Source organism: Octopus bimaculoides, chromosome 3, assembly GCF_046866305.1.
Source record: "Octopus bimaculoides isolate indiv1 chromosome 3, ASM4686630v1, whole genome shotgun sequence".
Taxonomy (NCBI): Eukaryota; Metazoa; Mollusca; class Cephalopoda; order Octopoda; family Octopodidae; genus Octopus; species Octopus bimaculoides.
The window spans coordinates 50,201,899-50,221,129 of NC_142930.1; the positions used below are offsets into that span (position 1 = coordinate 50,201,899).

General features: G+C 33.3%; 1 protein-coding gene across 5 annotated transcripts in view; it reads left to right on the forward strand.

Moving 5' to 3' along the window:
* LOC106868416 (pro-neuregulin-1, membrane-bound isoform-like) overlaps positions 1-19,231 on the forward strand; it is a 258,580-nt gene that overhangs the window by 191,160 nt on the left and 48,189 nt on the right. For all 5 annotated transcript variants that reach the window (XM_014913660.3, XM_014913661.3, XM_089348969.1 and 2 more), the window contains exon 4: positions 12,265-12,358. In XM_014913660.3, coding sequence (XP_014769146.1) covers positions 12,265-12,358 — 94 coding nt within the window. The remainder of the gene's footprint in view (positions 1-12,264; positions 12,359-19,231) is intronic.

A 19,231-nucleotide genomic window follows, 5' to 3' on the forward strand; every position in this document is an offset into this window, starting at 1 on the left:
TCTAGATAACTTCAAACATCACACTGTCAATAACAGTCTTCGTTAAAGTCTCCCTCATAGACATCCCAGCTTCTAGCACCATTTTCTCATCATTTTAACAGTTCTAACCAAAGATTCTCACATCTGCTGTCTTGTATTGAAGAAAGTTCTTACCTTTAACCTTCCTCAATTTCAGAACCTCAGATGAAATAAATAAAGATAATTCTTCTTGTTCTGTCAAAAGACTCTCATTAAACTTACCTCTTTGAAAAACTTTTTCCCTATTTCATCCATCCAATTTGTTTTGCAAAGTGGCTATGATGATGATGATGATGATGATGATGATGGTGATGATAAAGGGGATGATGATGATTTGACAACAATGATGATAGATATTGATAACAGTGATACTGAGGGCATTAATGTAACAGTGATGATAATGATTGCGGGGATGATGATGATGATGATGGTGATACTGAAGATGGAAGATTGGATGGGGTGGGGGGTAATTTTGATGCAAAAAAACAAAACAAAAAAACAAATTGAAGCCCCACTGTGTCTCAACTCCCAGTCTCTTCAACTGATATTTTTATGGCCAACACTATTCAACAGTACTTTTTGATATTACAGATATCATTATCAAAACAGTTTAGATTTGAAGGCAATGTTGATATTGTTAATATTTTTTGTTAAAAATGAAAATATTATATAGAAAGGTAAAAATTCACCAGGAGACTTGTAATCATAGATTATCAGTTACAAGATCTTTATCAAATTTGTTTATTCTTTTATTCTTTTACTTGTTTCAGTCATTTGACTGTGGCCATGCTAGAGCACCTCTTTCAAAGGTTTTAGTCGAACAAATTGACCCCACGCCTTTCTTTCTTTTTAAAGCCTAGTACTTATTCTATTGCTCTCTTTTGCTGAACCACTAAGTTACTGGGACATAAACACACCAATACCAGTTGTCAAGTGGTAATGAGGAGACAATCACAGACACAAATACACACAAACATACACACACACACACACACACACAAACACATACAATAAGCTTCTTTCAGTTTCCATCTACCAAATCTACTCACAAAGCTTTGGTCTGCCCAAGGCTATAGTAAAAGACACTCGCCCAAGGTGCCACACAGTAGCCTGGAACCATGTAGTTAAGAACCAAGCCTCTTGCCACACAGCCATGCCTGTATATATAATTATGTTTTTTATTTCTTTACTGCCCACAAGGGGCTACACACAGAGGGGACAAACAAGGACAGGCAACCGGATTAAGTCAATTATATCGACCCCAGTGTGTAACTGGTACTTATTTAATTGACCCCGAAAGGATGAAAGGCAAAGTCGACCTCGGCGGAATTTGTACTCAGAACGTAGCGGCAGACGAAATACCGCTAAGCATTTCGACCGGCGTGCTAACGTTTCTGCCAGCTCGCCGCCTTTTGCATATATAATTATGTTTCTGTCTGTCTGTCTGTGTGTGTGTGTGTGTGCTTATGCTTACATCATATATAATCAGAGGATCTACAGTGACTAGGCTAGAAAATGAAAAGTAAAATGATTGGGTTGATAGAGTACCAGAAAACCAACTGAGAAATCAGTTCTAGAATATCTTGTAATGGAAACTGCATTGTGTCTGGAGCAAGACAACTCTAATATAGCCCAGCTGACTTAGTTGTTGTAGTGGTTGCCATTGCCAGTGTAGAACTATGGTAAAAGATATTCCATTCATAACAGCCCTGTCTTTTTATATACCCAAGTTTACATGGTCATTTTTTTTTTTTGTCATTTTCTTAAAACATTATGTTCTGATTTGAGAAAGATTTGGCTGCTATTTCTTGCAGATCAAGTGACCACATAGATACATAGATGCTCCCTCTTAGGCTCAAGATCAATTTTTAATAACTATTGGTAGCACTATAAAATAAACAAGTGTTGTATAAGTATGCAATGCTGAATATTATGGAATTGGAAAAGCCTATCCAGTAGTACCCATCCTCAGACTGAAGACCCCTTAAATTCTCTCACCCTACTTCTTCATTGGATCCAGACTCTCATTCTGATTAAAGACTGTGCTTGGTGGCTAATGTATAATCAGATTCTTATTCCTATTATAGACTGATGACTAACAAATACATCTTCTGCATTAAATTTATCATGCACAAATACCCACCAAGTGGCTAACTTCTTCAGTCATAAGGAATTCCCACTGGAATCATGAAAAATACTGTTCAATAAGAGATGTTAACCTAATGCTACATGTAGTTGTTGTTGTTTAACCCCAAGTCATTTTTTTACATCCTTTCAGGTTCAATACAACAGAGTATGAGTCAGGGTGGAGGAATTGTTAGATCATCAAACAAGAGACCTTGTGGTGTTTGTTCCAACTCTTTGAGTTTTGAGTTCTTGGGTCATCACCACCCAGAGCTTTGGATGATTTTAATGCAGTTCATTCTGTTGCGAGCACCTGGATCAGGTCTCCAGTTTAAGAATAACTCCCTCCCTTTGTCCGATCAGTCTCAGACACCTTTTGAATATAAGAGGACAAAGGTGCTATCCTTCTCTCACTGACTAAACAGTAAAAAACATTTTTTTAATATTGAAAGGAATTGCACTGTAAAGAATTTTGACTGTTTATATGACTGCATGTGTGTGTAGGCATGTGTGCACATAAATTACTGTATTAAAAGTAGAAGCATGGCTTGTTGGAAACCTCCAGATTTAGTATTATAGATCTGGTTATCTAAAAGTTTTAATTTCAAGTCCAGCCTGATTTTTTTTTCCCCCATCACAATCCAGATCTAGTTGTTGTTGTCTAGCCTAAGTTTAGCCATGACTGAGCAGATTTATGATCAAAGACATTCTGACCATCTTCATTATTCAATATGTTTTTAAAAAAGTGGGATAGAATTTAACCCTTTAGCATTCAGATTATTCTGCCAAATGTAAAGCTTATTTATTCACATTGATTTAAATTAATTATGCATTATCTCATAGCTTTGAGATTTCAATGATGTGATAGTTTACTTTTAGTATGGTATTATAGGGTAGGCAGGATTTAGCCAGTTTGAACATCAAACAAATAGAATATTTTGGACAGATATAGCTGGTTTAAATGCTAAAGGGTTAAAGAGTATTTGGTTCCTATTTTTAGCTGGCCAAGTGAATACATATAAGGCACATACCTATATCAACACAAACAGTCTCCAATTTTGTGTTTAGGGAAGAGCTGAAAGAACTTATGATGTTCCTGACTTTTTCAAAAGGATTAGCATTATAAATTAAACAAAGTACTTACCTCTATAAATCAAAATAGAGAAATGAACTTATTTCACAAAAAAGTTAATCTGCCTTACAACTCTCACATCATCCTACTTACATTTATTAAATATGCACTCTTAAGATATTAGTCTACTAAGAAAGGTTGACCAAAGTAGGCAAACAATACTGGACCCTCTTATCTATGTGTTCAATCTGAAGAGTTTGAATTAATTCACCTTTAAGCCTTTTGATACTAACCTGTCTTAGACCACCCTGGTTCTACGATACAAATTTCATGTTTTAAAATAATTTGAATTAAAATCTTCCATCAAAACTTCATGTTAATTAGTGTTCCGAACAATAGCTTAATTACAACAAAATAAAAAATATTACTATCAAATTTATTCAATATATACATTATTATAGGCATGGTTGTGTGGTAAGAAACATGCTTCCCAACCACATGATTCTGGGTTCAGTCCCACTGCATGGCACTTGGGAAAGTGTCTTCTACTGAGCCTCGGACCGACCAAAGCTTTGTGAGTGAATTTGGTACACAGATACTGAAAGAAGGCCGTTGTATATATATATATATTTGAATGTGTGTGTGTGTGTGTGTGTCTTTGTTTGTCCCCCACTACCACTTGACAATTGGTGTTAGTGTGTTTACATCGCCATAACTTAGTGTTACAGCAAAAGAGACTGATAGAATAAGTACCAGGCTTAGCAAAAAATAAGTACTGGGGCTGATTCATTTGACTAAAAATTCTTCAAGATGGTGCCTAGCATGGCCACAAACTAATGACTGAAGCATGTAAAAGATAAAAGAGCTATATGAGAAAAAGAGAAGAATTACTTTTAAAACTAGTCAGAAAACAGAAAAAGACAACAGAGAAGTAGAAACAGTTGGTAAAGATAAATTTCAGACAACAGTGTTATATAATCCAGAATTTCATAATTTTGATGTTTATTTAACAATTCAATGCATTCTCACTACACTCTTCAAATATCTATTTCTGTAATATGGAAATTTGACAATGATGATATACTGTTCAATAACTACTTAATTTTTTTTTTTTCCTTTTTCAAGATCTCTAGAAATTTCCAGCACTTAGGATAGAATTTTTGATCTTTCAGTTTTTTTTTTTTTCTTTATGAAATGCAACAGACAGCTGGAGTCTGGACAGCTCTCAACAGACAGCTGGAGTCTGGACAGCTCTCAACAGACAGCTGGAGTCTGGACAGCTCTCAACAGACAGCTGGAGTCTGAACAGCTCTCAACAGACAGCTGGAGTCTGGGCAGCTCTCAACAGACAGCTGTTGTCTGGACAGCTCTCAACAGACAGCTGGAGTCTGGACAGCCCTCAACAGACAGCTGTTGTCTGGGCAGCTCTCAACAGACAACTGGAGTCTGGACAGCTCTCTGATAGCCAGCTCCATATCAAACCCATACCAGCATGGAAAGCGAATGTTAAATGATGATGATGATGAATAAAAACTTTAACCCTTTAACATTTAAACTGGCCATATATTCAGCCCAAATATTCTACCCATTTTGTATTTATACTGGCTTAATCTAGCCTCTCACACCTACATTACAATGTCATTCTCAAGATAAACAATCACATTATCAAAATGTTGAACTTGCAAGGTAGCACATAATTAATTCAGAACAATCTCAATAAATAATTATTACATTTGACAGAGTAATCTGAATGCTAGAGGGTTAAATGATGTTCAGTGATGTATTTAATTTGCAGATAAAAAGCACAATGATAATTAATTTACCAGCGATGGCATTTGGCGTGATAGTGAATTTACCAATGATGAATTACTCACAATGTAATTAGCTTGTGAAGAAATTATTAGGTATTGAAGTTACAGGAGATATATTTACCATGTTTAATTATCTGTGAGGAATTTATAGAAAACCTTATACCCTTCACTATTGACTTAGGAGTCTTACTAAATGAGCCATAATTATTTTCACTTCCTGCTGTACTGTTACATTATGAAATTGTCAATCTTAAAAATATAACTTACATATACATATATATATATATATATATATATATATATATATATATATAAGAAAACAGGATGTCAAAAGAATAAACGATTGTCATATGAACTTCAGTAGCTTACAGCTGTTTCTGCTATAACATGCAGTGGACTCTAGTTCTGAAGCATATATATATATATTGAATTCTACACCAGGTTATTAGTTTCACAATGTCTAAGCAAAATTATATATATATATTACATCAATTTGAAAGAAATTGCTCTCTTCAGATGACCATATAGATTTCAAACATTAAGGATAAACCAGCTTTAACAAATTTACATTTACGTTGTCAGTATTTTGGTTTATATCATTGATGCCAAAAATGGTTTATCCTTTATGTTTGAAATCTATATGGCCATCCGAAGAGAGCAGTTTCTTTCAAACTGATGTAATGTTTTCATTAATCAATTAAATGGAGCCACTTGAAATGGCCATAATGTATTGACACCTGTACATCCTTGTTACTCATATATATATATATATATATATATATATATATATATATATATATATAAAGTAAATAGGTTGCTGTCAGTTTCAACAATGCAAATCCACTTGTCCAATCAACTGAGTTATCTACTCATTGAATTAGTATAATTTGTTGAGCATTTCATAAACATGTGTAACACTAACATAATCCTCATGTAGAATCATCATAACACAGTGTGTAACAAGGCTGTACCTTTGAATTATAAGTACAATCCATGTGATGGGCTTCTGCACTATTTCCAGCAGTCCAGTTTCATTCACAAGACTTGAGTTGACCTGAGACAATGGTTAAAGACACTTGCTCAAGATACTATGCAATATTAAGTGCAGGACCTTGTGGTTGCAAGTTACCATCTTATTAAATTCACCTGTAATTCCAGTGTATGATCAGTTCTCAGCTTTTTAGTGGTTGACTTCAGATACCTTTAGAGGAGTCCAGGTCTCTGATTCGAGGACAAAACATAAGTAATGGCTTCTTCTTCCTTTTTTTTCCTACCAATCTTAGAGACACCTTTTCTGATTAAGCCATATAAAGTACAAAGAACTCTATTATCATTTCTTAAGGAGAACCTCCAGAGACCCGCTTTTCTTTTTATTGAATGATCTAAGGAAGTAACAAAGAAGTAACACACCACAAGAGTTTTCCATTGTCTTCAGGTTAACAAAACTCTGTACTAAAAGCTAACAAATCACTTATCATTACTATTCTTCCGCTGCTCACTATAGATATGTATATTATTGTTTAGCAATGTCTCACAAATGTAATATAACATGTTGAAAAACTATGACCCACTGCAAATATCCTAAAGATTAGTTGATAAATAGGTGCAGGAGTGGCTGTGTGGTAAGTAGCTTGCCTACCAACCACATGGTTCCAGGTTCAGTACCACTGCGTGGCACCTTGGGCAAGTGTCTTCTACTATGACCTCGGGCTGACCTTGTGAGTGGATTTGGTAGACGAAAACTGAAAGAAGCCTGTCGTGTATATGTATATATATATATATATATATATATATATGTATGTGTGTGTGTGTGTATGTCTGTGTGTCTGTGTTTGCTCCCCTAGCATTGCTTGACAACCGATGCTGGTGTGTTTATGTCCCTGTCACTTAGCGGTTCAGCAAAAAGAGACCAAGAGAATAAGTACTAGGCTTACAAAGAATAAGTCCTGGGGTAGATTTGCTCGACTAAAGGCAGTGCTCCAGCATGGCTGCAGTCAAATGACTGAAACAAATAAAAGAGTAAAGAGTAAATATTCCTTCTTAGGGTGATTGAAGTCTAAAAAAGTAGCATTTACCTTTAAAATCAAAAAAACAATATTTAAATCTAAATGCTAAAAGCATTTTAATTTAAAATACTCTTAAAGGGAGTTTTTTTACTAATTGCTTGAATAATCTCAGTTAATCGAAGTTTTTCAATTCCCTGTATTACATGTGCTGTAACCACCATACTTGAATTTAGTATATAGAATGCCCCTGATTGACTTTGCCTTTCATCAGTTCAGGGTCAATAAAATAAGTACCAGTTGAGCACTGGAGTCAATGTAATCAACTTACCTCATCCTCGAACTTGCTAGCCTTAAACGTAAATTTGAAGCTAATATTATCCAATAGGATTTAAAGCCTGCATGCTAGTAGAATTATTAACTATGGCAGACGAAATGCTTAGCAGCCTTTCTTCCAGCTTTTCATTCTGAGTTCAAATTCTGCTGAGATCAGCTTTGCTTTCACCCTTTCAGGGTCAATGAAATAAGCACCAGTGGAATAATAGGGTCGATCTAATCAATTATAGATAGGGATTGTTGTTTTTGCATTATGTAATACTGTTAAAGTGGAGGCGCAATGGCCCAGTGGTAAGGGCAGCAGACTCGCGATCATAGGATCGCGGTTTCGATTCCCAGAGCGGGCATTGTGAGTGTTTATTGAGCAAAAACACCTAAAGCTCCACAAGGCTCTGGCAGGGGATGGTGGCGAACCCTGCTGTACTCTTTCTCTCACTCTTACTTCCTGTTTCTGTTGTGCCCGTAATTCAAAGGGTCAGCCTTGTCACACTCTGTGTCACGCTGAATATCCCCGAGAACTACATTAAGGGTACACGTGTCTGTGGAGTGCTCAGCCACTTGCACGTTAATTTTACGAGCAGGCTGTTCCGTTGATCGGATCAACTGGAACCCTTGACGTTGTAAGCGACGGAGTGCCAACAAATACTGTTAAAAAGGATCTTATCAGTTAGGCTGCCTGCATTTCAAAAATTAAAGTTTACCGAAAATTTTAAAATTTGGCACAATAATACAGTTGCCCAAACTGAATTGCTGGAGTTATTTCATTTTTTTCAAGAAAAATGTTTTTAAAAAGTTATAGAGGTTTAAAGTTTGATTATTTTCGCCCAGTCAGGAAACAGGATTTAGAAGCTGTCATTTTGTGCGTGACTGCACATTTTGTCATCAACATCCTGAAAATAGCATGTGTTGTCAATATTTGTAAACATATGTTATGTCCCTGGTAATTTTCTTTCATGTATATAAATGTTTATGCTAATTTAAAAGATTTATCCAAAAAATCTTATTTAGCTGTTATTTTTAGCACACCTCACAACTACCTCAGTGCTCAATGACAAAAAGAAATGAGTAAACAAACATTTAAGCATTCAATATACATTTAATGCAAATGCAATAAATAACACATTACATGCAATAAACACTTTACAATTTAAATATGCTTAAAAAACAAACATTTAAGCATTTGATATGCATTTAATGCAAATGTGATGAACAGCACATTACATGCGATAAACACATTAGAATTTTTAACGGAAAAATTTGGAAGAATTAGAGGAAAGTTCTCCAGTAATTCTCTTTCATGTAAATAAATGTAGATGTTCCCACCACGTCTTTTCATACACATAACATGTCTCTTTTTACATAATTTTCTTTTGGGTACAACACCCTTTTCTTAAAAGTACGACACAGAACACAGCATCAAATTTGTCAATACATGCTTCCTCGCAGATAAAAGACTTTTCAAAGACTGTTACTATGGCAACAGGCACGCAGACAAATGAGTTCTCGTGTTCCACTTCTTACTATCAAAACAGGCATGAATGTGTCTGTGACTTACGATTGGCTAAAATTATCAAAATCTCCAAACTTTAATTATTAATAACTCTTTATTTATTGATTTATAGTCAAAATTACTTTCACATCATTAATTAGCCCATAAATGTGTATCATTATATTGAATATGAAATCAATTTGAACAAACTGATGCTGGCAGCCAAACCGACAAGATCTGTTAAAAATAATTTACTCACTCGTTTTGTTTTTTTTTTTGTTTTTTCATTTTATTCCATTTTTTACAAATATGAAGAAAAGCTATTTGTTTACATATGGAATTCAAACGGAAGTTGACATTTATGTTTAATATACAAATAAACTTTACACTCTTTTTTACTCTTTTATTTGTTTCAGTCATTTGACTGCGGCCATGCTGGAGCACAGCCTTTAGTTGAACAAATCGACCCCAGAACTTATTCTTTGTAAGCCTAGTACTTATTCTATCGGTCCCTTTTGCCGAACCACTAAGTTACGGGGATGTAGACACACCAACATTGGTTGTCAAGCAATGGTGGGGTGACAAACACAGAGACACAAACACATGCATATATATATCTATATACAATGGGCTTCTTTCTGTTTCTGTCTACCAAATCCACTCGTAAGGCTTTGGTCGGCCCAAGGCTATAGCAGAAGACACTTGCCCAAGGTGTCACACAGTGGGACTGAACCCAGAACCATGTGGTTGGTAAGCAATCTACTTACCACACAGCCACTCCTGCACCTAGAGTTTAAAAATTATATTCTTTTACTCTTTTACTTGTTTCAGTCATTGGACTGCGGCCATGCTGGAGCACCGCCTTTAGTCGAACAAATCGACCCCAGGGCTTATTCTTTGTTAGCCTAGTACTTATTTTATCGGTCTCTTTTGCCGAACCGTTAAGTTACGGGGACGTAAACACACCAGCATTGGTTGTCAAGCAATGTTGCGGAGACAAACACACACACACACACACACACACACACACACACACTCACACACACACACATATATATATATATACAACAGGCTTCTTTTCCATTTCCGTCTATCAAATCCACTCACAAGGCTTTGGTTGGCCTGAGGTTATAGTAGAAGACACTTGCCCAAGGTGCCACGCAGTGGGACTGAACCCAGAACTATGTGGTTGGTAAGCAAGCTACTTACCACACAGCCATGAAGGTAAAGAATATGCACACCACCTGTTCTCAGTATTTAAGGTTAGGGTTATGGCGAAAACAGGTAGTGTGCATCTTCTTTACCTCCGCCATAATTTCTTCAAAGCAATATGACTTTTTTAATGATGCAAGGAAAAAAAAAACTGGACACAGTCCAGCACTTCTTCAATCATTATATTATAGATAGCGATGAAATATAAGGAAAGGTGAAACTCTAACTTATAAATGAAGGAAAGTATGAATTAGTTTGAAGTCAACCAGAAATTAAGCTTACCAAAATTTCTAACTTAAGTGTTTTAATATAGTAATATATATCACAATAATATTTTACAGTAATAGTATATATTATCTTAATTTATATATATGATAATATATAATATTTCAGAGTTGTACTTGTTTAACAAGCAACTTGATCTGAGATTGTATGCAACAATTTACACTGTGGAAAGGTCACTTTAGCCATTTAAGAATTCACTAACTGTTTATATTTACTTTCATTCTATAATTATATTGCCCATTACGAAGTGTTAAAAAGTTTTAATTACACTTTTCCAACCTGGTCAGTGATATAATTCCACTTCATCAGAATATACTTTTATAATCAGTCTTCATCATCATCATCATTTTAATGTCTAAGTTTCCAGGCATGCACAAGTTGGATGGAGTTTATTGAGGCAGATTTTATAAGGCTTGTTGCCCTTCCTGTCACCATCTGTTACCTGTTTCCAAGCAAGATAATATTTCTCCTTGGTTAGACATGTTTTTGCAGAATATTTCAAATGAATAAAATTCATTTACAGTGTTGTGCAATATCAAGACAAAGAGACACAACTATGCACACACTCACATATATACATGACTAACTTCTTTCAGATTCCAGCTATCAAATCTACTCACAAAGTTTTGATTGGCCCAAGACTACTGTTTAATTATAGCCAACTAAAAATAAACACCATTCATCATCATCATCATCATTATCATTTAACATCCATTTTCCATGCTGGCATAGGCTGGATGATTCAACAGGGGCTGACAAGCCAGGAAACTGCACCGGGCTCCAATTGTTTGTTTTCAGAGAGTTTCTTTGGCTGGATGCCCTTCCTAATGCCAATCACTTTACAGAGTGTACTAGGTGTTTTTTATGCAACACCAGTACAGGTGCTCTTTACATAGCACTGGTGCAAGTGCTTTTCACATGGTACCAGCACAGGTGTTTTTTACATGGCACCAGCACAAGTGCCTTTAACATGGCATCAGCATAGGTGCATTTTACATGGTACCTGCACCAGCGAGATCACCAAGTAACTTGCAAGACAATGACTTTTTTGTTGAGAGAGGGAATGGAACCAAGGAGGAAAAATTCATTATTACATTCCTATTGCATTAATTTCTTTTTTACATATTTCATCTCTCTTCCAGTTTCACAATGTGTGCCTTTTTCTGCAAGCTCTACACTATATGAATCCTCTCAGTTTTTTGTGAACCTCATCTCCCAGCCAGGCTTTCGATGTGCACCCTTCTTTTTCCAAATTTTCGTTTTTTCATACATCTATCTCCAGTTAACACCCCTTTTTATTCCAGATGATAAATGCAATCAAAAAATTATAATTATGATAATGTTTATCACCAAGATAATCTGTTACCTGGAAAAATTTGCATACATCATGTAATACCTCATAGCATCAGCATGAACTGCTCATCTCCAACCCTTCATTCTTCTCTCTTCCAGGAATTATCTTACCTGTTCCCTTTCTTGCTAAATTTTTGAGATCTTAGTTGGATTAAAAATTTTTTGTGTAATCATTCAGAAATTCAATGGTATCCTGAGATTTAGAACCCATGGAAATAATAGCCTTGTTTACTTTGTGCATAGCACTATCCCTGCTTAGTATTTCAGCTATTGAACCTGAAGATATAAAATTCAAAGATGACTTTAAGCACTGTTTGAACTTAGATTATAGAGGAGTAAAACTAAAATATTTTGTGAAGCACCTTAACGTTTCTGCTACTCCTGCTTCCAAAAGAAATCAATATTAGAGATGATCAAAGTAGCTTTCCTAACCCCCAACCTAATTACTCTCAAGTTTGAAATTTCATACACTCTACTGAAAAAAATTTGTTTACCATGAAGATTTCTCATTTGTAATTGTCCATTGAAAACTATATTATTGTATGTTTGTATTCTATTCAGAACCATCAGAAAAACAGTGTGAAGACCAACATTATTGTCTAAACAAAGGTGAATGCTGGTACCGGTTACCTCCCTTAGATGAGAAATATTGCAAGTAAGTATTTCTCCCAAAATAATAAATCCACACACACACACACACACATATATTACAGTTCTTACAATAATAGTTTTAGATAGTAAAATTTTACTCTTGCACAAATTAAAGATATGTCTCTTTTATAAAACAGTGTTATAGTTTCTTGCTCCAATGGCTATATTAAAAGTGGTAATATCTATATAAAAACTGTTAAATATACATAGAGTGCTTTATGTTGAGTTTCTTTAAAAATACTTTTATACATTTAAAGTACTGTGAAATGTGTACTTAAACTATGAAAATATTTTTTCTATAACTATTTTCATTTCAATGTGTGTGAGGGTTTGTTTATGATGGAAAGAAATCCATGAGAGTATTTTGTTAAACAACAGGTATAACTTGTTAACCAAGAAATACCTGTTTTGTCTTGTTCTACTTATTGCACTTACATTTATAATAATTAAATTTAGTCATCATCATCATCATCATTATCATCATCACAGTTATAATTTAGTTTTACAACTGTACACAAACATAAACTCTTGTATGATCTTTCTTTATACAATGACATTCACAAGTCCTATGCACATACTAACACACATATACACACAGTATTTAGCATTATCAGCATTCTATAAACATACTGATATTAAATTTTCTATCATTATATATATATATAGACAGTAATCCCTCAAATATCACGGGTGTTACATTCTAAACCCTCTGTGGTAGGTGAAAATCCACAAAGTAGAAACAGTACTGTACTGTGTATTTTTTTAATAATTTTTATAATTTGTACATATTTATTTCATTATAAATGCAAAACAACACCACAGAGGAATCAACATAAGCTTAAATAATAAATTGCAGTAGGTGAACCGCGATATGGCAAAGGATAATATAATATAATATAACATAACATACTTTGTATATCATTGTCATTGAACTGTGCTGACTGCTGATATGTGATACGACACAAGACCTGTCCACTCATAGCAAAATGTGTGTATGTATTCACTCACTCACAAATATGCAGTAAGTAAAGTCAGTGAAGAATTTAGCATGAAAGCAGGAGTTCATCAAAGTCATCTCCTATTCATCATAGCCCTACAGGCCATCACAGAGGAGTTTAAGACTGGATTGTTCAATGAGTTGTTCTCCTAGCTTAGACAATAGTAGGATTAGAGAGGAAATTCTAGGCATTAAACCAAACCAAGAATCAAGAATTCTAAGCATTAAACCAAGAATCAAGAAACCTCATGACAAATTTAGCAATGACTAAGATTTTAGTGAGTGAGAAAAAAAGACTGGATTTTGTTATCTTCATGGAAATTGTCTTGTTCAGTATACAGGAAAGGATCACATATAAACTCTGTACACTGTGCCCAATGTAAGCTATGGACACACAAGCAGTATGAGGTGTAGTAGAATTGCAGGTAGACTAACAGAGAAGGTAAGCATCAGTGTGATAGATACCCTGGAGCAGTGCACAGTGCATACTATGAACACTCAGAAATGGATTTTCTTCAATGTCTGGTTAGCTCACTAGAATTAGTCAGTAGCTTTTGTTACCTAGGAAGACGAGATTTGCAGGAAAGATGGTTGCTCTGAAAGTTAAGTACTTAAGTTAAGAACAGGTCAGAGAAAATTCAGGATGCTACCACTGCTGCTGGCATATAATCAGTGTTTGTACTGATTTTTAAACATCAAACTTGTCTTCTGTATTTTTACTTGGCTGTCAATTAAAAACAACAGTCTGCTTCTCTATGTGTAGAAAATGCAGAGACCTAGCACCAATGAGCCTTGCACTTTATGTCAATGTGTGAATCTTCAATAAGAGCACAACATAAATTAACACAAAATTTTGAAAGGTTTTAATATAGATTCCTTTAAAATCGGAAGTTTGTATCATAGAACCAGGAGTTGTCTCAGCAAGGTTGATATAAGAACGGTTGAGTTTCATTTGAAGTCCTCATGTCATTCTATTACTTTATACCAAGGTTAATATGTGCTAACTCTTTGAAATACTATTTACATTTATAGTGATCTGTTTTCTCTTTAAACCTCTCTCTCAATATATATATATATATATATATATATATATATCCATATATATATATATATATTCATACACACACACACACACACACACATATCCAATATGTTTCATTCCCTAGTGGACAGTTATTATTACAAAGGAGATAATGATTTCTTCATAATATTTGATGGAATAAGAAGTTTGAAATTAAGGAATTACAGAGAAAAAATATGCATAGAATTCACATATATTTTTTGATATTTGTTTTTTTTTTTCTCACTTATGAAATTCTTAAAGTTTATAGTCAGTGGTAATTGTGTATAGAACTATTTCATTCTTTTCAGAAATCTTCAGTATAATAATGATTTCAAATTTTTGCTATAAGGGCAGCTTGGGGGAGGGGATTAAATCAATTACATCAACCCCAGTGTGCAACTGGTACTTATTTAATCGACCCCAAAAGGATGAAAGGCAAAGTCGACCTCGGTGGAATTTGAACTCAGAACATAGCACAAACAAAATACCACTAAACATTTTGCCCAGCGTGCTAACAATTCTGCCAGCTCGGTGCCTTAATCTTCAGTATAATAATAATAATAATAATAATAATAATAATAATAATAATAATAATAATAATAATAATAATAATAGTAATTCATTGTTCATTTCTAATCATCTAAGTTGCAAAAGTAAAAATTGATTTTTTTTTCCGCTTCTTTAACGTAGTTTGAATATCCTTCTTTGTGAGTCAATACGAAAACCTGCAATTTCATGGACAAACACCATACCACAATAAATATAGTTTATAAGTAACTGGTAGAAAAATAGAATTCCTGAAAAGTTTTCAAAAGTGAAAAGAAAACATTGGTTTTATATAAATATGACGTAGTTACATTGATAATATATTAAATTCTTCACCTAAAAATATTTGTTGTGTTGATGAGTGTGTATATATGTATAATTATCGTAATTTTTTTTTTTTTTTTTTTGTCAGTTTCTATATTTCTGGCAATATCACAAGTATAAGCAAAAAATATTCACTGCAGAATCTGAGGACATGTAAATTCATGTATACTCTTTATTGCTTGTATATACCAACAATGACAATTTAATAGAAAAGTGCCAATTTGTTATGTAATTATTATTTAGTCTAATCTGTAAATACAAAAATTAGTTTTTGCTCAGAATCAAAAATGAACTAATTAACATTTCAACAAATAAGTTTTCATTTGCAGAACTAGAGAAATATTTTCATAAAGTAGGAATATTTTACACACGCATGTGTGTGTGTAAGAACATGCTTCATGCTTTGATATAAATATCAAATTATATCATTGTACTAGTGTTTCATTATAGTTGAAAGTTAGTGAATTGATCGGGCTGTTTTTAATTTCAATAAAGTATCACTTTAAAATGATTGCTGAAATATTGAAGTATTATTCTATACTATACTGGCACTCCATTAGTTATGACAACAAAGGTTCCAGTTGATCCAATCAATGGAACAGCCCGCTCGTGAAATTAATGTGTAAGTGGCTGAGCACTCTACAGACACATGTACCCTTAACATAGTTCTCAGGAAGATTCAGCATGACAGAGAGTGACAATCCTGGCCCTTTGAAATTACAGGTACTACTCATTTTTGTCAGCTGAGTGGACTGGAGCAATGTGATATAAAGTGTCTTGCTCAAGGACACAATGCGTCGCCAGGAATTGAACTCATGACCTTACAATCATGAGCCAAATACCTTAACCACTAAGCCATGCATCTTCACATTATTATATATTATATTAAAGTAAAATCAGTATTATAATATAGCCATTATGTAGCAATGCAATTATTGTTTCATTTCTCAGTTAAGGTATGACAGAAATATCTTGGATTTGTCAGAAAATCTAATTATTTAAATTTCATTTCTCATAAACGAAATCATGCTGATTAGCAAATTATTAAAAAGCTTTTAACCTTTCATATATACCCAATAAACTGTAAGCATATTTAATAAATGTATGTTATGTCTATGAGAACTGAATGTAAATTAACTAATGGTGTCCTTAAACCCTTTAGCATTTAAACCAACCATATCCGTCCAAAATATTCTGCCTGTTTTATGTTCAAACTGGCCAGATATGGCTTCTCATACCTCTACAATGTCATTCTAAAAAATTAATGGTCACCTCATCAAAATCCCATAGCTACAAGATAATTCATGATTAATTCAAAACAATGTGAGTAAATAAGAATTACTTTTGGCAGAATAATGTGAATATTAAAGGGTTAAACACTCAAGTTATCTTTCATAAATAATTGTATCACACTGTAAGACCTTTCAAAGTAATAGATCAAAATGTTTTAATAAGCTTCAAAATTTATATAATCTATGGTATCTACTATGTATATAACTGTCCTTTAAATAAGTTAAAATAGTCTGTTAAAGGCATCTTTGAATTTCTAAATTGTCTTACAAAACAATTTATTTAGACAAGTAGTGTTTAGAATAACAAAATAATGTTAGTTTAAACAATACACAAGAACAATAAGTGGTTAATAGAACACTGTTAGAATGGAATCAAAGGAGCTCTGGATGACAGAAGTAGGAATTGCTCTCTTTAAGATTTCTATAATCATATTAGTATTTTATTTTGTCAGAAAAACATGTAATTTTTTAGTTGACTTGTGAGTAGTATATTATTGAAACTTATTGCAATGATCCTTTAGATATGATCAACTATGTGGAACATGGAAGGATAAAACTAAGCACTTCATCTGGTGTTTCACTGTCTTATATTGCATTATTTAGTATTCCCATTTAGTTTTGTATATGTGTAATTTTTTATGCATAATAGTGTAGGACTAACAATAAAGAACTATTCCAGTCATAGCACTGATAATATGAAACAAAATGGTATTACTCAATATGTAAAGTAAGGAGAAACTCTATACTCAGTGAAGCAATAGAGTTTGTAGAAATAGACTCCTGAGATAACTGGTACATTGATAAACAGGCTACCCAAAACTTCAAGTACAACTAATACCCACTCTGTCAGTGTTGATAATATAAATACTCTCATCACAAAGAATTTAAAAACAACAAGATTGAATCATTAAAAGTGGCAAATTAATTCAGTTATCATGGATACATAATCAGCAGAAGGCTTCACTTAACCACAAATTTGAACATTTTTGCTCAGTATATCTCAAATTTCAACTTATTTTAATGATATAAATGTTGATAAGCTCTGCAGTTAGTTAATTGAGGAAGTAAATAAATCTGCTAATCTGATAAATTCTTCAATAAAAGTTTTAAAAGAACTAACTTTAGGCTAGCCACTTGTGTTTCCAGGAACATTTAACCCTTTTGATACCAACCCGACTGAAACTGCCTCTTGTTCAGTCATACAAATGTCTTGTTTTCAAAAGTTCTGAATTAAAATCTCCCACCAAACTTTAATCACAATTTATGTTCATAACGCTAGTTTAATGATAACTAAGCTATTTTACTAAATTCTTTGTTATATTTAAAATTAATTGAAAGAAACTCAGAGTATTTCAACAGAAATATAGTAACAAAAGGGTTAAATTAATCTTTAAACAAAGTTATCATATTTTTATGAATGTATTCTTAACTGATACATATTTATTTGTTTATTATATTGTTATTAAAATATATTGTAACATATTTCCTAATTATTGATAATCATTGAAAGTAAACATATAATTGTAGGATCTGTCAGTATGTCATATTAGTTGTCACTGTGAACTCCATTTTCCCATAATAATATAGATTGTTATTGAAATATTATTATAGGTTCTGAAACTAATTCATCATATCTTTCTGTTGTGGTTTAGTTCCATATTAACTTGAATCATAATTTATCCTTAGTTTAGTTAATTACTGAATGTATTTCATAATGGCTGAGTATAGTTCATGGGTACTGAATATAGCCAATGACTAACAGTGCTTAAATTTTTCTGAGACTAAATGTTTAGCATAGTTAAAGTTACGTTTTTAGATATCATTTGCTGTTGACAAGGCATACGTCTAAGCTTTTAAGACATATCCATATTTAAATCAAGTGTGAATGCAATCACAAATGACTCATGATACAGAATCATAGCAAAAAAAAACTAAACATTAGCTGTGTCATAGGAATTATCTGTATTTGCATGTACACTTAATTCTAAAATACAAACATATATTTCTATGTTCACTTCATATCTAGTTCTCAAACAGCTTTAATTTAATTTACTTGTAATGTTTCCTGAATAACACTGTAATGCAATTTTTGTCCTTGAGTAGCAACTGTTATTTCCTATTTGCTTACCCCTAGAAAGTATGAAAATAGCTAATATTTCCTTCAAACTTTGCTTTTGTTACATTTGTTCAAACCCCAAAGAATCCCTCTCAATACATGGCTATGATGCTCCCCTGCTACTCCTGCTCATGATCAGAGATACACATATTGTCAGACACTAAGGGACATGCTCAAGTGATTACAGTCAAGCAACTGACAAGCAAATCTATGGTATTGAGCAGTATATTTGCTATAACAATATTTCTGCTTCAGCAACTCATCACTGAATCTGTCTGAAATGTAATGGAAAATAGATCAGTTTCAAAACATTGATTTCCAGGTCACAAAAGCAAAGTTTGATGGGAATAGTTGTCATTTCCCTTGACTTCTAGATAGAAGTGAATAGAAAATAACACTTACTGACCAAAGACAAAAAATAGATAAATAAAAATTTTGTTACACAGTGTAATTTAGTAACTATTTTTTATTTAGAGATTGAAAATTATTTTCTCACATGAGCTCTTTTGTTATCAAAGTAGTAATACTAGAAGTTCCAT